This window comes from Meleagris gallopavo, chromosome 7, assembly GCF_905368555.1.
Source record: "Meleagris gallopavo chromosome 7, MGAL_WU_HG_1.1, whole genome shotgun sequence".
NCBI classification, from domain to species: Eukaryota; Metazoa; Chordata; class Aves; order Galliformes; family Phasianidae; genus Meleagris; species Meleagris gallopavo.
In genome coordinates, this window is record NC_139410.1 from 16,183,546 (window position 1) to 16,204,742 (window position 21,197).

General features: G+C 44.0%; 1 protein-coding gene across 5 annotated transcripts in view; it reads left to right on the plus strand.

Annotated features, from left to right (window-relative positions):
* The window catches only part of CHN1 (chimerin 1), an 80,183-nt gene that overhangs the window by 57,189 nt on the left and 1,797 nt on the right, over positions 1-21,197 (plus strand). For 4 of the 5 annotated variants that reach the window (XM_085228634.1, XM_085228632.1, XM_085228633.1 and 1 more), the window contains 5 exons: positions 8,274-8,358; positions 17,564-17,737; positions 18,443-18,520; positions 19,630-19,767; positions 20,725-20,830. In XM_085228634.1, the coding sequence (XP_085084760.1) occupies positions 8,274-8,358; positions 17,564-17,737; positions 18,443-18,520; positions 19,630-19,767; positions 20,725-20,830 (581 nt within the window). Of the gene's footprint in view, positions 1-8,273; positions 8,359-17,563; positions 17,738-18,442; positions 18,521-19,629; positions 19,768-20,121; positions 20,831-21,197 lie in introns of all 5 variants that reach the window. The other variant, XR_014884530.1, reaches the window with a different exon arrangement.

The window sequence follows — 21,197 nt, forward strand, 5'->3', positions numbered from 1 at the left end:
TGATTTAATTAATTATGAATCTTTTAATTATCTCAGATTCTTGATTTTCATTCCCATCACACGTGTGCATGTGTGAATGTGCACATATGTGCACGTATGCATACTTACCTCTAGGCTGTTGGATTTTATCTACTTCCTTCTGGCTTTTCAATTCAGATGATGACAAAAATTGGAAGCTGCGGACAATCAGGATGTTTTGTTGGACTTCTTCACTGAAGCACAAATTTGAAAACAAAACGCTATGTAAAAACAACATTTAATACGAGCTCTTGGCATGGACTAACCCTGCTGCCTGTCAGTTAAATGCAGAGCTTTTTTTTTTTTTTTTTTTTTTTTTTTTTTTTCCAGCAAGACCCTGATTTGTCCTAGAGATCTGAGGCATCTTGCAACTTTCATTTGTTCCTTAGAGTCTAAAGGTGGTTCCTGCAGATGCCAGCAGGCAGTGGTTTCCCATGTACAACAGCCTATGTATGGTAATATGTATTTAGTTTTGCAGACATCTCTGTTCCTTAGCTGCTTTTCTTTAACAGTCCAAAACACAGCTGTTTTGAAAATAACCTGATAATTTGATTTTCATTCATTTGGGTTTAGTTGTTTTGTGTTTTTTTTGTTTGTTTGTTTGTTTGTTTGTTTTACCCTGAAGCTGTTTCTGAATGGTTGTGTAGCTGTGAGTTTTCTAGCTCTTGTTCTGAAACAGGCTGTATGTCTGATCCAAGGTCATAGGTACAGCACAAGCTTCCTGTGCAGGTTGCTTTCTTCGTAATAGTCATGCTGTTGTTCCTTTACATGTACAGCAGTTTGAAGAATTTACCTTTAACAGCAGCTGGCTTCTCAGGTCAGTGAGATGCAGTCAGCTTGCACAGGTAACTTTGCTATAGAAGAGCAGAACAAAATGCACTCATCTGGAGGGGTGTGCTGCTAAGTGTGGCTCCTCTCCTTTCTGTAAGGAATAACTGCAAACCCTTCAGGGTGATTATGTGATAGATTTCAAATGAATGGCTTGTGTGCTTCTTTGTTTTATTATTCTTCACATCTGTCCAAATTTTCTAAAGACATCACCATTTATAATGCCTCAGTAAGTACCCTAGGTTGCCTGTCGAGCAGAAAATATGCCACCCATATAGGAAGGAAGGAAATGTCAGCCCAAAAATCCTTTCTGGGCTTCTCCTTGGTGGTAGATATTTGAAACAAGAAACAAAATGAAGGCGAAGGTCTCAGCTGACCAGAAGCAGCTGGTCCTTAGGGCCCTGCAGCAAGGAGGACACTGCTCTGCATCCCCACAGCCCACATTCTCTTAGTAGTGCAGGCATGAGGCAGTACAAGACTTGACCCTTTGTCCAGCTGCTGCTTGGACCAGTCATGTTGATGAATCAAAGAAATGACAAACTCTTAGAGATCCTCTTACACTGGAGGTGCTATGGCAGCTCAGTGGGGGGAGGAGGAATGGAGAGTGGTTATTGCACAGCAGTTAGTGCTGATTTCATAGAGCAGAGGAGACGGGAGCCGGCACCCAGGAGCAGGTCTGGGGTTAGGGTGCTGTGCTCCCTTGGCCACCCATGGGTATTCCTTCACTCACCTCTGGCTGTGATGACACTTGCAGGAGTTTTGTAGCTGCTGACAGCCCCAGCCTCAGATGCTTCATGTTCTGCAGAAACCAGAAGGCATCTGTACCCATCAGAGCCGGGCTGAGCACTGTGTTTCCATGCATCACGTTCCCTTGCATGTTGTCTTAGCTCTTTTTTGCTCTTCATTAATATATGTATGTCTCCAGAAGACTGTTTTTCACTATCTTTCTGTGCAGTATTGATACTGCCACTGTTCCTTAAGTCACTATCTCACTAAAGCCTGAGGCAGCACAGTCAAATTAATTACAATAAATAACACTTGTAAGACTGCCTGGTATAGATCGGTGAACATTCAGAACACAACTCCCTTTCAAACCAGTGCTTCTTCCACTGTTGCTTAAGCCATGCCGTTAGGTTAGTCTTGCTAGTTACAGTTCATCTCTCCATGCTGAAGCAGCCTCCTGAGGTGACCCCTTAGGAAGGGAAGCAGAGAAGCCCATGCATGCGTGAGAAGTGGGCTTGGTGAGGACCGGTGTCTGCTGGAGGGACCTTGCCAATATGGAGGGATTTAAACGTTGCTTTTTTGTACTAACAAGAGTCATTTGTTTGAAACAAATACGCCAACCTAGCCCAGTTTTTACCCGTGTGATTGCATCTGTGCTAGGTGTTTGCTGGTATAAAAAGCCATAATAAATCGCTTCCGTGCCAAATCACATTGTTCTAATGAGCTGCTCCTGAGAGCCATGCCTAAACACTGGGGGCCAGCAGGTGGAAAGTGCAGAAGAAATGCTGCAAGAAGACCTGAAAATGTAACAAACCTTTACTGCAGTGAGCAGAGCCATTTTTGTGTGACTTCTGACGTGAACTCATTTCTATTTCTGATCTTCCAAAAAGTGGGGCAGGTGCCTGTTTGGGGTGCATTGGTCGGTCTCCACCGAAAAGAGAATGCTGCTTTTGATGAAGTCCAGCTCTGGCAATGAGAAGATTTTCAAAACATCTTTAAATGAGTCACTGCGCTCAAATGAATATTCAGGAGAGCTGGGCGCCGCTAGCACAGTCCCCAGGGAGAGCCTCTGCGCGTTCTCAGAGATAAGAAAGCCTCGGGAAATGGGAGGTTTCTTCTAGGCTCCTGGTACTCGGGGAAAACATGTTCAAAGGCAGTGGCAATATCTGGAGAGCAAAACTGGAGAAAATCCTCCACAGAACTTTGGAGAAGATCGTGTCAGTTCTGTGTAGCTGCTTCTGAAACTCATGCTGTGTTATACGACAGTTCAAGCCAGAAAAGCTTTTAGGCATGGATAGATTTAGTTTTTTCCTCTTATGGTATTTATTTAATGTTTCTTTTTAACTTTTTTTTTTTTAAGGCTTGGCTTTTCTAAAGCAGATTCCCAGTAATGCATTATTATTTAACCCTCTCTGCTTTCTAAATGCTAATCCCTGAATTCAAGATCTGCCTCTCTTTTAGGTTTCGTTTCTTTTTTTTTTTCTTTTTCTAAATCTGTATTTCAGCTGTAATTCCATCCCACCTTCCTGGTAGCTTTCTAAGTCATTAGCTGTGGCTCTTGCGGGTCTCCCATACATACGGCCATAGGAGCAAAGCAGCCCACGAGTGGCAAGGCACAAAAACGCTTTGTAGGAACTGGGCAGTGCCTCCAGGGGCAGAGAGCACTGCTTCTGCTCTCATCAATGCTTTTGCCTCTAAATTAAATTTAGCATCCGTGCAAAATCACTTCTTTAGGGATCTGTTGAGATTTTGTACTACATTTATGTCATTATGTGGAGCGTATATGGCATGTATGTATACATACTATTTTAAGTGTGAAGATTTTATTCAATTTTCACCTATGGTTTCTGAATCTTGTATATAGACACCGATGTTAAGTTACTTAGGCCTGGAATGAAATGGGTAATGTTCTAGATATCTAGATATATAGTCTCTAGATATCGATTAAAAAAAAATTAAAAAAAAAATCTGCTCTTCCATTCTGAAAGAAAGGTGATCAGTTTCATCGCATTTACAAAAAGCAAAAAGCACACAACCTGGTCCTCTCTCTGCCATTTGTTGCCTTGTCTCTCTTAGAGCAGAACCTAACCCCATTTTCCAGTTGTTCTCATTTCTGCTGACATGATCTGCACAAACCAGGAAGTCAACACAACATGACAGCGCTTCAGGCTCCGGGTGAGCCAGGACTGGGAGGAAGGGCTGCCTGCTCAGTGTTCATGTCTGTGCCCGCTGCCCATTGCCGTGCTATTTATGCTACTTGACGCTCTGAATCACAGCCCCCTTCTCTGGAGCTGCTGGATGAAGTCGTTGGCCCGATCTCAGGCTGGCTCTGTGAGTGTAGCACCACAGCTGGGTTAGGCGGTGTTTGGTGGTTTGTTGCAATACTCTCATTACGCTCAATTCTGCAATACCTTCATATGATAGTGAATTATCCTACAGCTGCGCTCTGCCATGCTGTTGTCATGGCAGTCTTCTTGTTTCTGAGATTACTCAGCAGCAGCGTTTGCCTCGCGGTAGGAAAATCGTGTTCTGTAATATTTGGCATGCTTGAGACCCTTATTTCAGAGGGCCTGCCTATTGTTAATATATGCAAACACTGAGTTGAAGCATTGGCCAAACCAATAGTTGAAGCAATTTGTTTTCTCACTGATCTCTCTTCTATGCCCTTCACGTCCGGGCATCCTCTGTCTGTACCTGGGGTGCATACAGAGGGCGTGCCTACTGGGTGCCAGCGTGGGTACACCCAGTGTCTGACGAAATCAGCTGTGACTGAGGAGACAGACATTAATAATACAGGCTGAGTTATCGTTTTAATTGAGACTTACAATGTCTCCTGTATCCAATTAAAAGCTCGGTGGAGTCCCAGCAGGCAGAATTCAGTTGATGGAGCTGTAAATCAGCGAGGACCACTGAGCTGACAGACTTCATCAGCAACGTCCCATGATCTTTAGGCGTTTGTCTGAAAGACACTGCTATAGCCAGCAGAACTGCACCTTGGGAGCACCATGCAGTGCAGGTACCTGATGTGTGCCATCACTCAGCCCCCAGCCAGCTCGGTCTCCTCCCCAAGCACCAGCAGGGCTGTCCAAAGCAGAGAGCTCTGGAAGCAGGCAAAGCTGCAATACTTTTTCCATCCTTTCTCTAGTCAGTGTATTTCATTCTAATGCAGATGATGTTGCCTGGATTTTCCAAATCCCATTCTTCTTGCCAGCAGCTCAGCGTGGAGGGCTATGGGAGAGCCTACGCTGCTCTATATGGAGCATGGGTCCTGATGGAGCTGCTGTCGAGGAAGACCATGGCAACCTGTAACAGAGATGGCTTTGTTGTGTGCTGTCAGAGGGACTGTTTTCTGAGCTCAGTGTTTATTTTATGTATACGTAATTTGTCAGATCCAGCCTTGCTTTCTGCCTTGCTAAAGCTGTGCAGATCCATCATGTTCTTGCACGTCACATTTCCAAAGCACTTTGCGGATATTCTCTCACTATCTTGACAAGTTATATAATGCAAGTCCCCGAGTTTTGAATGCTAATTATCTGCTGGCTCAGTCCTGGTTTTCAAATAACAGCCAAAGAACTGCCCAGTAAAAGCAAAAAGCATAAGAAGTAAGTGGGTTTGTGCAATACATAGGTAACTACAGCAGTGACTTTTGTAGAGCCTTGAGAATTATCAGAGATCTGCTTGAGGAGCTCCCAGCTTGCGGTATAGGCTGTTGTCAGTCATCAGATCATTTTTTTATTTGCTTAAGTTTTCCTCTTTTTATAAGCAATATTTTAATTAATTTAATTTTAATTAAATTAAAAAAAAACCCGAATGGTATTCTGTAACATACGCAGTCACTAATCACCAGAGGTAAGATATTTTTCCTAGCGTGTAACAAAATGCCTTTCAGACCCAAAGAAAGCTCTCTCCTCCTACATAAGATCATAGTCCTTTTTATTATACCTTGCTGCTGTTGTGGGAGATTCAAAATGGAAATGCCAATGTGAGATTCCCCTGTTATCCTTAGACTTGCAGAGCAACCTAATAATTGGATTTTATCTCAGTTTAGAAGTAGGTATTTTCGTTTAACATGATCTAGAATTAGGTTTTTCTTTTAAACTCACTCTTGAAATCTTGTGGAAAGAGGGAGAGAAGAGGATTTTTGGGACAGGAGTGAGAATGAAAGATTTAGGAGATACAAAGCCCAAGTTGACAGTTTTGTACTCTCACATTTTATAAGACGTCTGCATATGGCAAATGCTCTTTTTATAAGGGGAAAGACACACCTTGTAATTTAAGTCAGGAATTCTGCTGGGTGTGTTGTCAGAAAACTTTCTGGACAGGCATGATTTAGTTTTGAAATAAGCAAGTCACTTGGCAGGTTTTTAGAATGGGGAATTGAATATAAAAATCAGAGTGCTATATTAAAGGGTCATGCAATAGACTCAGTATTGTGTGCAGGTGCTGGCCCTCTCGCTAGCAGTGGGATGCAAATGTTCCCCTCTAGCGTGCTGCCTGGCCCTGCTCTGCAGTGTGAAGTAGTCGGAGAGCTGGTCTGGCCTCAGAAGACCACTTCTTGATGTTTTCTGGCATGTTTTACTGTCTCTGATTTCATTTCCAGCGGTCTGTGCATTCAGCCTGTGCAGGGCTGGACCTCCAGTTCCACTCTGTGGCAGTGGGATGTGAGCATTCTGGTACCACTGAGCTCTGTGCAAGTAGTAGGCAGTAGTGCTTCTAGACCCCAAAAGAGGCGTCAGGGCTGGTCCTGCATGGTCACATACCAGGGGTGGAAGGGCACTGTGGGCCAGAGGGCTCCTAATTAATGTTGCCTGGGAACCTCCCCTGGCATGTCTGAGAAAGGTCAAGGCAAGAGAAAGCATGACAAAATAGAAAAATCCACCTGTAGCTTTTAATTTGTTTTAATTTTGCATTCAGAATAATGAATAAGAAATTAATTTGAGTGGAACAGGGCAAAGCTAAGCAGGCTTGGGACAAATGTTCACCTGAGAAGGTAGTTTCCTAAGGATATGTTACAGCAAGGCATTGCATGTTTGGGTGGAGCCTGGATGCATGGGATGAGAACATGATCCCAAGACAGTGATCCTGAAGGGCAAAGACCTGTCTCCATCCAAACTCATGAAGGGAAGGATGGTACACTGTGCTGGTAGGAAAGAGGGGAGCAGGGAAGCCTGCCTTGTTCCTTTTGTTTTGAGTTGCTTCTGGGTCACAGCAGCCACTGTCACAGGGACAGGCAGCCTGAGCCCAGCCCTTGCTGGTGACTGCAAGGCAGATTTTGTTTCCTGCAGAAGTTGTGTTAGTCCCACAGGCATTAAAGCACAGCATTTTGCTTGAGGAGATTAGAATGTGCTTATCTGAGAAGGGAAGGCTGCCAAAGACCTGCAGAAAAGCAGGGGGCTGAGGAAGAAAGCCAAGAGGATGTGGGTAGTGCAGGTGTCTCACTGAGAAGAAGGTGTGAAAAATCTCTTTGTGTGGAGTGGGAACAAGAAAATAGAGATTGCAGCTGCTGACAATCTTGTCATCATTTGCTTTACGGGAGTCAGCTGGAGCTGTGAGAAGGGAACAGTTGCACCTCCAGAGTTGGTGGTGGTGGCATTACCCTGCTGGGCTGGGGGCATCCAGCACTGCTTCTGGAGGTGCTCAGGGCGAGCAGCGCTGGGAGCCACCGTGTGCTTTGGAGAATTGGAGAGCAGATCTCCAGAGCAGTGCACCAACGTGCCCACTGCTACTGCTTGGCAAGCAGTCAGTGCAGGGAGGTCTGCAGCCAAAGCAGGACCTTGCCTGGAATGCTGGGCACTTACTGGAGGTGAGTGTTACCTGGGGTCCAGCTGCTGGGTGCGCCTGGTGCAGGGGGTGCTCTCTGCCAAGTGGCTCTGAAGAATCGACTGAGTTAAGCCTTGAGAATATTTATTGTATTTCACTGTAAATTTCATTACTTTATGATTACCAGTTTCTTGCACACTGGCTAGGGAAGCAGTGGTTATCTCTGCAAAGAGTCCCATAGTCTCCTACAGCAGACACTTTATCAGAATAAAACCCAAAGCAGTTTGTGGTGTCTGAAGGATTTGCAGCTCACGCGTGAGCCAGGATTGAAAGCAGCATTGGCTTTTTCTTCTCTAGCTTTGAATTTCTTCCTGGGTCAGCAGGTTCTTGTTTTCATTTAGTAGACTCATTTAGATTTCCAATATGTGGCATTAGTCTGCAGAGAATTAATTTCCTTTCAGGGTTGTTCTGAACTGGAAAGCCCTCGGGGTGCATCCGGGGTATCTGTGGTGCACTGGTGCTTTGCCAAGCAGGACGCTTTCCACTCGGGGCTGCTCCAGCACTCATCACCCTGTGCATCCCTTGTGGAGGTGCATCCCTGTGGAGGTGCACTCTGTGCAATTCTGCACGGAGTGAGGGGTGCCAGCAGACAGGATAGGAGCATCATCATTGCTCATCCTGCAACACAGAGTGAGAGCAGACCCTAACCCCAGTCATGCTGCTGCAGGATGGGCAGCACCTTCCCACAGCACTGCAGGCCCTTTGGCTGTTCAGTCGTTTGAATGTTTCTTCCTTCCTCTCCTGCAGTGGTAAAGAGAAACTTCTAGTGAATGCATGCAGTGCCTTCTAAGAGGAGTTCTGGCTTGTTGAGACACTTTGCTTTTGATGTCTGTGAAACAGTTGAGTTTTTCTCTGTAATTTTCCTTTCTGCTGCTGTCTTCCAGGTGCACACGTTCAGGGGCCCGCACTGGTGTGAGTACTGCGCCAACTTTATGTGGGGCCTCATTGCTCAGGGAGTCAAGTGTGCAGGTAATGCTCATTCCCTCTCCTTTACTTGAGTCACCCCAATTGCTGTCACTGTTGTATTTGCAGCACGTTTCACCACACAGCCATGCAGTGATCTGACTCCTGCCGAAATCACGCTCCCAATGCTGCTGAGAGTTTCAGGTCCCCATGTTGGTAACAGCAGAGCACCTCTTAAGTGCTTGTGGGGGAAATGGCAGAATGGGGGAGAAAATAGGTAATTGTGTTCTCTACCTTGTCTCCTTTACAATGCATTGCATTTACTGATAGATGTCAGAGCCTCATCGAGAATCTTTGTATGCAGGGTGGGCAAGCAGTGAATTTCACATTGCAGTTGTGAAATGGACGTTTGGATTCGTTTTCTGTCTAGTGCAGTGGACTCCCAGAGTGCCCTAAGTCACATGCTGGTCCTGCAAACTTAATACAATAGTAAGAAAGAGGATGATGAATAAGGGAGGTGAACAAAAATGTTGCATAAGCGTTCAGGTGCTGATATAAATTTGTTACACACGTGCCTGTCACTGCAGGCATTTCTGGGGCTAAGCCTCTCCAAAGTAAAACACTTTAGCAATTTTATGGATGTGATTCTTCTGAAAAGAAAGGGCGCTCAGCTTTTTTCAAAGGCAAAAAAGGATCAAAGTGATCAGAATAGTTTACTGAATTTAAAAGTATCTTATGACATTCTTGCAGCCACATTTATATAAGTGGTGCAAAGAAATGTTGATGTATAAAGACCTGCATATGTTGCCCTGGAAACTGAGTTTTCAAGCTAATTTAAGAAATCTGCTTTTCTAAAGCTTTCTGAAATCTTGTCTCAAGCAAATAACAGAGCTCTTTATCAAAGAACTCCAAAATAAAATAAAAATTAATTAATGGAAAACGGAATTGGGGTATTTTAAAATCTTTCCCCCAGAACTATTTGAAACACAGTAGTCTGCCATTATCAGCGGATCTGCACTGTCCAGTAAACAGTGTTGATTTAAGAAGTGGTTAGGCAAAAATATTTTTTTCCTTTCTTGTATTCCCCCCCTACTGAGTATTTATTTGCAGCCGCCTCCTCCACTGTTGCGCTAAGACTCTTACTACTTCTCACTGCTTTTAATGTTGCACAGGATGTATGAACAGTGCTAGAACAGAAAGAAAAAACGTGGTTTTGTTCTTGAGTCATTTTCTGAATAAGGCATTTATTTTTTGCCCTCACGTGAGCCTGTCAATGTGCCATCTTCCTTTCACACCTAAGGTAGAGTGCAAAGTTTTGGTTTGTCAAAAACGCTCAGCATTTCGAGCTGAAGGCTCACAATGCTCCATGGCAGTGTGAAATTAACAATACTGTTGTTATAATTAAATCTGAAGTGTTTGTGATGCTTTTTTAAATCTAACTACAATGGAGGTGATTCTCTGGTTTTACACAGATTTCTCTAAAAACTTCTGAGGAGAAGTTTTCTTTCCTCCTTATGGGGATGGTAATGAGTACTGCCTGCCTTTTTTTCCTCTTTGGCTGTCTAGAGGAACATATGTGTATTAGATGACTTCATAGTTTCAGAAACTAATTAGGGCTTTCTGTCTTGTGTAAGATTTCATGCTGGTGTTGGTAGCTTCCAGCACCTTCAGTGACCTTTTCCATAGTTTAAAATCTCACATTGTACAACCGCGCTCGCTGGCTGGGGTGGCTGATGTGGGAGAGGTGGTTCCGGTACTGCTCAGCCAGCCCTACAGCCACTAATGGGCAAACACTCTTTAAGCAGAGGCTGGTCTCCTGTGTGGAGATGCCTTTGAATTCCCATTCATATGGCTTGGAGAGCCACCACTGCCACCATAGCCCAGGGCAGAGTGCCACCACTTTGGCAGAGTGTGTGTGAGTATCAGTTTAAAAAACAAACAAACAAAAAAACTGAAGTAATTGTTTTGCTTCTGAACTGAGCTGTTTTAATGTGGAAACAATGAGGCACATACATAGGGAGCTATACAAGGCCATTGCTTTCCAGAGTAGCTTCAAAGAAAAACTACAGCTTATAACAGTAGGCAGCCCACTTGCATTCAGATAGGTTTCGATGCCACTCCAGGGAAATCCACAAAATCTGTTTTGTGGTGTATGTGATCATTTTATTGAAAATACCTATGAGCAAAACTGCACTGATCATATGTAATTTTATATTTTTTAAGCATTTGCTTTTTATAGCAGACAGTTGCACATCTCGAGAGGAATCTGTTGGCTGTACAGAAGTGATAAGTTTGACAAATATAAAGGGATTACTGCATGGGCTACACTCAACCATTCCTGCACAAAAACATGCTGCAGTAGGCATGTGGGACAGTCCAAGACCCGACAACAGAGATAAATGACATCCATTTGAGAACAGAAGAGGAGGAGCCGGAGGAAAAAGTGGAGCTTATTTGTAATGGCTGATGGATTAGCTTTTGTTAGGCAAACAAGCCTATCCTTTGAAAAATAATAAACCAGAACCAAACACTCGCAACTGTACATGTGCCATAGCAACCAGTGAGGATGCCTTAGCAACCTGGACTGCCCTGGCTCAGGCTTTGTTTCAGGCCAGCATGACTGAATGTGTCCTCCTCAGCCCAAATACAGCCTTGAGTGCATTCTGTGCCTTTTCAGGCATTGCTTGGTGTATTTATACTTAGCCTCTGGCTCTCCATGGCTCATCCAAGACCACGCTTTATTGCAGATGGAGGACATGTGTTTTCCCTTCCAGAAAGACCAGAGATAACTGTAGCCACCATTCCTGCCACCTGAGCTGTGGTTATCAGCTGAAGTAAGGCACTGGATTCCTGTCTTGACTATGAAGCTTTTGGGATTAATGCACGTGACAAAACACAATAGATTTTTTGTTCCAAAATTAAGAGTCAGGGTCATGTCCAGGTTTTGGATCCTGTAGAAAATTGCACTTAGTCTGACTTTTGCTGCAAATATATCCTGAGCAAAAGGGGGATAATTTATTTTCCCTTCAACTTCATTCTTTGAAATGTTATCTTTATTTCCTCAGCTTCTTGAAAGAAAAGTTTGCTTGTTTGGAGTGAATCCTTACCACAGGCATCTACCCTACTGTCTCAGAGGGTCGTGATTCCAATTTTTGCATCCTAGCCACAGGCCCTTAAAGTTCTATTGAGCTGAAGGCTCATCTGTATGCAAAGAGTCTGTGTTTTCTGATGACGTGCTCCATCTCTAGCATGCTTTCCTCTGGGCTTTTGCCTTAAGTAGAAATAACTGAAGAAGTGTTTGAAATTATAATGCCAGCAGCTTGTGTAAACACTGAAGCTCAGCAAAAGCTAATGAAGACTTAAGAGTATCTTCAGCTCCAAATTCAGAAACTTAAAAAATGTGTTCTGAATTTCTCCTGTGTAAGTCTCCTGGTGCTTACTGTGCTCATGCCATTGCCCAGAATGTGTTCAAAAGAGAATCTGGAACAATATCCAAAGAAAATTTTCAGATAAGCGTTAGGGAGTTTATTTTGTGAATGGTATAAACATGTAAGACCCAGAAATATTTATGGAGACTGGTGTGTTATCAGAGCCTAGAGAAAAGCATTACTGCTGCATTGGTGTACTTCCAAGCAGGCTTGTAGACCAGCAGACTTGTCAAGGTCTGCATGTGTACTGTCCCTTCTATAGCCCATCAGAAGTGTTCAAGGCACTGTCTAATCAGCTCCTTCCTCCATACCCTTTTGCTTATAGTTCTTAAGTGATTTAAACAGCAGGTTTTTTTAAAACAGGCTGCTGAAAGATCGTTAATTAGGTAGGCTTTCTCTGGGCAGTCTTAGCCTGCTGGCTGTGGAGCAGCTACCTGTCTTCTGCTTTCCTTGGAGTGGGTGACCTTTTTCTGATGAGCTGGTTGAAGTAAACTGGACCATCACTGCAGGGACAAACAGCTGATGCTGGCTGAGCATTTGTTTTGTCTTGCTGCTAAATCCCTTTTGGTGGACAACCCTCCTTTGCCTCACTGGTGTGTGGAGATGAAGGAGACCCCAAAGAAGGCTGCCAGTCCTCAGGCAGCAGTTGTGCAGGCACAGTGCTAATGCTTTTTGTGGCTAGAAAAGCAGTTGATGCACTTATAAGTCAGCAAATGGGAAGGCAGGGAAACTGCCCTGTTATGCCCATCATATTGCCCACCCTCAGGGTAGCTGGCATGCCTTGGACATGATAAAATCCCATTCTGCCCACACTTGTTCCTTAAAAACACATCCAGAGTTGAGATGTGCACCCAGATTCTGCTGGGTTCCTTGACTGTACAGAGGCCAAAACCAGAACAAGAGCAAAGCAGAGCTGCAAGAGCCAGAGTTCAGGGCCAGGGGCTGTGGGAAGGGGGCTCTTTGGCATATAGGCTGAGCCCACCTCATTCAGGAGGTGATGCTGTTGGAGAAGATGCACGGGATCTGGTGGTGTTTCTTTGAGGAATGAGCTGTAACGTTTTGAAATGCTAATCAGGCAGCGGAGCCTAGCCTCAGAGCCGTTCCCATGGGGAAGCTGTTCATATGGGGAAGCTGAAACTGAATGTCCTAAAAACGGCTTTATCTCCAAGCCCATGCAGACCCAGGAGCCTCGAGCAAGCCAGCAGCCCAGCAGGGAAGCTGTTGAGGAGGTAGGCAGGTGTCGTGGCCCGCAGCCAGGGAAGTTTCTGACCAAATTGCCTGTGATTTTTCAAAACTTCCATAAAAATCCAACCTCCTCCACCAAATGTATTCTCTAGAAAGAACATCTCACCTCTGTTTTGCGATCAGTTTTTGGAGCACAGGCATATGTGTTCTTTTGATTGGGGCGAGGGGAGATTGGCTTAGTTCGAGAGGCTTATTTTCTTATTCTATTTCATAAGCCCAGATTTTTTCTGTAGTATCAGGAAAATGTGTTGCCAAGTAACCAGCTGTCCTCTAGAAATTGCTTCCTAAAGAATAATGTACCCTATCGTGCACCATATAGTGGTATGACTGCTAGCAGGTCTCAGGGATCTAACGTGCATGTCTGAAAGCAATTTTGCAGCAACAGTTTTGCTTCGGACTCTGGTGGGATAAAGGCTGTCCCAGACGAGCGTTGCAGGTTGACAAATGGCACGTGTGAGGCAGGGCAGCACAGCAGGCAAGTTGTCTGCTGATTGAGACAGTCCTGCCGTGGAGGGCAGAAGGGCAGACCGTCGTAGCACAGCCCTGTGCTATGTGCCCTGTGCTTGGCAGCATAAAGTGCAGCTCGTAGTGCCTCTGGGGCTCTTACTTGCTCGTTCACACACACTGGTCTGAGGGAATAGAAAACATTGCTTTCCTTACTCCAGAAAAGAGCACTAAATTATTAAAGAAAAGCTTCTAGCTCATGACTGATTGATGAGAGCAAATTCCTTTCCAGCCTTTTCACCTTTGCAAGTGTAACGACACCAATGATTTGTGCATGAGTAGAACCCATCACCTGCACTCAGGTAGCTTCCTGCAGCTGGTGGCACGGCCATCGGGTACTGCAGTGAGTGGTCCTCCACAAGGCATCGTGCTGTGCCACCGCTCCCACCCTTCCGCCCACCTCTAGGGAATCTTGCAGGCTTTTTGCAGGTAAGATACGTCTACCTTTGGGCTCGTAAAGCTTCTTGTCAGAGTGACCAAATGCGTGTATTTTTCTTCGAGATAATTCAAAAATCTAATTAGAATGATGTATTGTAGCATATGGTATAATTCCAGAGGAACATGATCAGCAACCACGTTACCCAGTATATCAAACCAAAGGAAATCTAAAACTGACTAAAATCAAATCAGCCCAATAACAAAAAGTGACAGCTCAGTATATTTTAGCCTCTGCAAATATGTGTGATGTGTGCTCCTGGGGCGATATTACAGTACGTATATCTTTTGATTGTGCTCATGCGTTTATATGAACACCTTGTTTGTCCTTTCAGCCCAGCGGACTAACATCAGTATAAGCTGTTTCTTAAACATTACAAAACCTTTTTCTGGACATCATGGGAAAGTATTGTCAGGCTGGTTTTAGATTTAATAGCTCTCACAGAAACAATGTCACAGCCCACCTGAGCTCCTAGATCAATATACTATTAAAGTCAGGGTAGCTTATCACTGATTTCTAAAGCTGACTTTTTTTTCCTAAGTTTCCATAATTCCTATGTGCTCTTGAATTTATGACAGCATTTTTTTGGTTGCGTTCTGTATATTTGAAAGGTAGCCACAGTTTGCTAGCAGTATAAAAAGGAATGGCACGCACGATTTACGGTTCGGGTCAGGAGAAATGATCTCTGCAAAGGTGGAATTCTGATTAACTCAAGTCATGGAAGTTTCCCTGTTGACCTGCCAGGGGTCATAGTGCATAGTTTAAATTTGCCCTTTCATTATAGGATTTATTGGCAGATATTATGCTTACGGAGGGTTTTTCTTTCTCTCCTCTCCAATTCTTGCTGCTGGTCAGTGGGTAGGCACTGATGAACTTTGTAAGAAACAGATAAGGTTCTTCTACTTTGCAGTAGATCAGGAGTAAAACTGCTAATGCCAACTTAGCTACTCTGGATTTATCTTTATATAAGTAGAAGTAAACAGACCTTAAGAGTGAAATCAATAGAATCTTGGTGATTCTCAACAAACCCGGCCAGATGATGCAGATACATGCAGACAAGGCAAGCACACCTGAGGTTTCACCATGCAGAAGGGCACAGAATCAGGTCTAGGCTTTCCTGTTTCTTTCTAGCTAATTCTTAAGTAACGGGTTTCAAAGCCCTGATGAAGCATCTGCAATGAGAGCAAAGGCAGATGTATTTAATAATACGCAATTTGCAGTGTAACTGCTGTCTTTTAGTACTAACAAGTAAGCTGGATGTCAGTAGAGCAGAAGTTTGGCACGTTGCACACAGCTCTGTGGAGCGGAGGGTTGACCTTGTGGCCATGTGCTTTCTACCTTGTCTGAGTTAGCGAGACAGACAGACGGTCATCCTTCAGCCGTGCGTGACTCTGGCTGTCAGCTTGGTCAGAGACCAGTGACTGAGACATGACTGTTAGCTCAGGAGAGGGATCCACCTGATAAAAACCACAGCTCCAGAGTTTCAGCTCGTCTGTTGTAACAAGTAGCATTTTTCTGTTGCAGATAGACTGGAGTCTCTTACAAGTAGATATTGCTGTCAAGCGCTAAAGTGAGTGAGTCTCCTACATTCACATAATAGCTAAAGAGCCTTGACTGTTATGAAGGCACTGCACAGCCCAATGATGTTATTGAAAGAAGTGCTCGTGTGCTTTGTAAGCATTCAGTAGCTGAAGTATTTCTAGGTTTAAATGTTTCTCGGGAGTGTTTGTAAGCCCTTAAGCAATGGGTCAGTACATGAAATCCAATCAAGTGTAAAGGAAGAACAAAAGACAGAGAAGGAAAGTTGACTATTTCTGTTGTAATTCTGGCATTAATGAGGTCAGATCCAAAGCCTGTTTGAGTCTGTGGGATTAGCAATAACGCAATTATTTTCAGAAGTGAGATTTTCACATAGGAAACATCTCTGTAAATTAGATATTTTAACGAAATAAAACTTTCTTGTATGTAAATATAATTAGGATGAGCTCAGTGAATGTGATAATTGCTTTATGTCAAGTATAAGATGCTTGGAACCATGTTTTTCTATTTTTATATATTTTAGTCTTAATTAGCCTTGGATTCCCAGAAACATAACTCTAAGCTATATTGCTGTTTATATGAAGTGGCTAATTTGCACTCAGGAAATGACTAGTGAGTCCTCATGTGTAAGACAGAACCATTCCAGTCTTGTAGACTGTTTTGTAGAGCAGTTTTGACAGACACTGATAGCATTTCTGAGAAATACTTCAATATTCCGACCTTTTCACTCTGATGGAGCAGGTGCTCCTTGCAGCAGCCTTAGGAATTCGTGTACAATCATGATATTTGCAGTGATAAATACTATTTATGCTGCAAATTTAGGGCTTCAAAGCCAGAGAAATCAAGAATTAAGATTTCCTGTGGGATGTCAGGATGTTTCCTTTCCATGTGTGCATTAAGGCATTGCGCCTCATTCTTTGGCTCCATATTGTTTTGCCTCCACTGCTGATCCTTGCTCTGGAAGCATAGTGGATGGTTCTGGCTTGCTAGCTCTACTCAGAATTTTGTTTTCTCCTTGCTGTTGAAAGTGGAGCCATTGCTCATCCTGACAGCACAGCATTTAAACCCTACTCCAAAAGGTGAGGAACTTCTCTGCTTTCCTACAAACAGCAAACAAATGTCTATGCCAGAGAAAGCCAGAACATCCCCTTTCCATTTCAGAGCTGAAGCACTGAGGATTACACTGCAGGATTTGGATCACACGTTTCCAAAGAGTTCGGGCTCCCTATTTATAGCCCTGAGAGACCTGATTTGTCAGATCTCTGTTGAAATGGAGTGTTGGTGGTATTTAAAGGCCCGGCAGAGCCGCCCTCACCACACTGGCTGATGTGCTCCGAGGTTCTTCACAGTAATGTGAATAAACTGCTGGCAGAATCTAAGGGGAGTCTCTGCAGAAAGCTGTTGATGCTTCATGTTTCCACGTCCCTTCATTCCACTGCTGTGGAAGCACAGGGAGCTGGGCCCGGCAGCAGAGCCGCACGGAGGTGTGGGCAGGGCTGGGGGCTCGCTGAATGCTGGCTGCAGCTCGCATGTGGCCCTGACTGCACCGTGCCACGCTTCTTGCTGGCTGCTCCTCCCTCCCAAATGCCTGCAAGTCTCCATTGCGGAACTGAAGAACTCGCAGTGAACTCAGGGTGCTGGCTGCTGGCTGGGCACCCAGCAGATGGCAGAGGTAGTGGCCTGTGCTTAGCTGAAAAGGAGCTATGCTATATAATCAGTGTTGGTTTCCTGTATGATTGTGGTTTTTTCCCAAACCCCGGTTAGTATGTTCTGCGTGGTTTTGAACAGAACAAACATTTTTCCATAATCTGATTTCAACTGAGCTTCACTTAGGCTAAGTCTCATCTTCCCTTTGCTGTAGAGCAGTTTGTTTATGCTTAAAAATAGAAATAAAGGAATGAATGAACAAATGAATAAGTAAGTAAATGGAATATCCTCCCAAAGTCACTTTTTAAGTGAATGAAACTATTCTGGTGACTGCCAGCACAGTTGTACACCCAGCCTGTGGCTCTGCAGAAGCTGCAGGATCAGGTCAGGATCCTCGCATGCTTGGCAGCCCTGGCCTCAGGATCCATCTTCACCAAATATCAGCCTAATTGTCCCTTGATTTTTCCCTCAGATTGTGGTTTAAATGTGCACAAGCAGTGTTCCAAGATGGTCCCAAATGACTGCAAGCCAGACCTGAAGCACGTCAAAAAAGTGTACAGCTGTGACCTTACCACTCTAGTCAAAGCGCACTTCACGAAAAGACCCATGGTGGTAGACATGTGCATTAGGGAGATTGAATCCCGAGGTAAGGCGTAGTTAATGGGCTCTTGTTGCTTTACTGATAATCCGTTTAGATTGATCTGGGTCATCTGGGTTTCTGCTGAGCGTATGATTGCTCAAAACAGATTTGCGCAAGACGTTTTATGACTGCCACTTACCCTACACTATTAATGTTATACTTCGCATTGTTTCATGGCTCGTACGCGTTTATTATTTTATAGATTTTGCTCAGATCTGCTTAATGGACAATTACTACTTGATTGTTACATATTGGCATGTGTCTTTCCAGTAATATTTTTATTAAAAAATCAAGTGAATGTACCAGAATCAAAGCCAGTTAGTGAGGACGTGTTTCTTCTTGCTAGTTCCCATAGTCCACAGATATCCTTTTCTAGAATTAGAATATTTATTTTCACTCTGAAATGATGACGGAACATCTCATATGCTAATCTAAGTTATTTTTAAATCTGCTGTAATTGGTTTAATATGTTTCTTCAGCTCTGAAACCGTTTGCATAAACATAATTTAGTGCTGATATAAGGAAGTAGCTAATGCAAGGATCAGAGTTAAAAGGGCAGGCTAAGATTTCATTCTGAAAGAAAAACCTGATCAGGCCATTAACTGGTCTGCTTTTCTTCCCTTAAATGAAGAACCTGGCAAAGAAAGGACTGGATGGAAGGAAACTGTAAAACTCATACTGATTTTAATCTTGTTGAAATGTTCCCTGCAGGTCTTAATTCTGAAGGACTATACAGAGTTTCAGGATTTAGTGATCTTATTGAAGACGTCAAAATGGCATTTGACAGAGGTATGTTCTTCCCTTGCGCTGCCTTATTAAATAGACACAGCCTTTCTGTGCAGCCCTCTCCTGCCTCATGCTCTGCTGTGCCAGCAGTCAGAGGGAGTGGGGGGCTGTGCTGACAGAAGGGCAGGGGGGGGATCTGCTCCGTCAGAAAAGCATATCAGATTCTCTCAGTCTGTATTACTGAATCTGCTCTTCTCCTTCCATCAGTATCTGTCTTTCAGTGACCACCTATGTCAGAAATGGTAAAGCTTTCTAAAGTGTCTTGGTTTGCAAGTAAAACCGCACTCAGCAGGGTGGGGGAAGGATGAGGCACGTGATGAAGTGCCTTAAGAGGGCTGTGCAATTTAAATGCATCTTTCTGGATGAAAGCTCCAAAATAATAAGATAAATACAATCATGCAAACAAAGTTTGAATTATTACACTCTAAAGGAACTCAGTGAGGACAAACTCTTCTCTCTGACAGAAGGCAGTAGGACAATTAAAGGCTTTCCAGCTGCAGTCCCTCTATCCCAGTAGAAAGGAAGGCCAAAATCCATTCTGTAAACTCTCCTTCTTGCTTCAGTGGAGAGCTGGACCTATTCACAGAGCATCCGCCTCCTCTGCAGCCTTAGCAGGGTGTGGATGTGCTGCAGAAGCCAAGTGTTGGATCCATGTCCGCTGCGGTCAGGAGTAGGTAGTGTGCTGTAGCTAAATGGTGAACACATGTTTTTCATATGAAACAGGGAGACTGCAGATAAAGATGGCTTCATTTGCTTTTTTTTTTTTTCTCAGACTTTCCCTACTTTCTCATGCAGTGCTGACAAACGTGTTGTTTGGCAATGCAGTGTTACAGGAATAACTCAACTTCCACACGTTTCTACAGCATAGTGCTCGAGGTGGCTTTTTTTTTTAATCATTTTAAGTGAAGAAATGATAAGTTTCTGTGTAAAAAAGCCTCCGTGAAATGGTGAACTTCACAGCCCAGTAACAAGGTTTTGCTTATAAATCCAAAGGCTGTAGTTTTGTCCAGTTTAATGATGTTTACTTAAGCAGGATACTGTTTTCTTTTTTGAATGTTGTTTTACATCTGTTTATATTTCCAAGGTTTAATGTCTTTGCCTTCTCCATGCAGATGGGGAGAAGGCTGATATTTCTGTGAATATGTATGAAGATATCAATATTATCACTGGTGCACTTAAACTGTACTTCAGGGATTTGCCAATTCCACTCATCACATATGATGCCTACCCAAAGTTTATAGAGTCCGCAAGTATGTATAATGCATTTTTCTCCTTTTCTTCTCCTTTCTGTGCATGACTTGCCTGCTGGTTTAATGGCTGTCCCCGTGACACTTTCTCTGCATGCCCTATTTAGGAAGTATTGCGGGAGTAAATGTGTGCTGCACATTCCAGCACAGTTGTGTGGTGTTACATGATTGTGGGCACATTTGTCTTCCCCTTTTTTTACCAGTTTTTCCCTCACACATCATGGATTCCATCGCTTTGCATGTGCTGCGTGAGTTCCTAGTACTTGACAGGGATATTTGAAGTCTTTGTTTTTGTCTTGCTAGAAAGAAAGTGATTTATGAAAATGCTTAAAAATAAGAAGCCATTTGTTTCTACAGGCTGATAAGCGCTCACCGTAAGGCCACCATCAAGGCTAGTCTCACAGGTGATGAGTCTGCAAGCAGGGCAACAAGCCCAGCTGGAGCATCTCTGCCAAGCATCCCAGCTGCATGAGCCATCTCTGGCATTTAGCAGGCCCACCTGGAGAGGTGTGAGAGAGCTGTGGGAAGAAGGGAAGGGCCGGATGCTGGGCTTGCCACCGCCCTGGAGAAGGCTCTTTCCAAGCAGAATGGAGACAGCCAGAGAAGCTGATGGCAAGGTTCCCAGTAGCTTCTGCTGTTCCAGGGCTGCACCTGTGGATTATTTGTGAAAAAACTAGTCCAGTCAGCAAGGTCTGCAAGGGGAATTCTTTTTAGTAAGCTGCATGGAATCCTTTAGTGGAGCGCAACTTGGGGGGAGCTTTCTTTGTCCAAAACAATCACATCTTGACTGTGCTCTGAACTTCGGATGAGCAAATCTTCCATGATGAAGGTTGGATAGGTCCTGTAAATGAATAGGCCAGGAGAGCCGTGAGGTCCTGCTCTCCTGCAGGCCGCCATTCCTGTCCTGCTGTGTGTGAGTTCTGGCTGTGCGTGTGGTGACCGTGAACATCTGTGTTTCAGAAACCACCGATCCAGATGAACAGCTGGAAATTCTCCACGAGGCGCTGAAACTGCTGCCACCTGCACACTGTGAAACACTGAGGTATCTCATGGCACATTTGAAGAGGTAAGCGGACTGTCTACAAAGCAGAGTCCACGTCAGGAGCTCTAGGAAAGTGGGCAAGGCATGCCAAATTCTGTAAATTTGAAGTTGCCCCTGGAGGCTGGCTGTGGTGAAGAATATTCCCTGCTGCGCAGTCTAGCACTGGTTTTTACCCCCACTTAAAGTAGTCACAAAGTATTTGAAGGATGAAATTCAAAAAAAGGCCGCTGCTCTGAAGCAGGAAAGTCACCTGCCTGCCAAATCTGTGCTATTTTTTGAGTTTCAGTGAATATTTATTTTTAAATAAACTTTTTTTTAAGAAGTTTAAAAAATAGTTCTAAAAAAAGCCTTTAATATCTCTGGAAGTAGTAAGCTACTGCTGGGGCAAAAA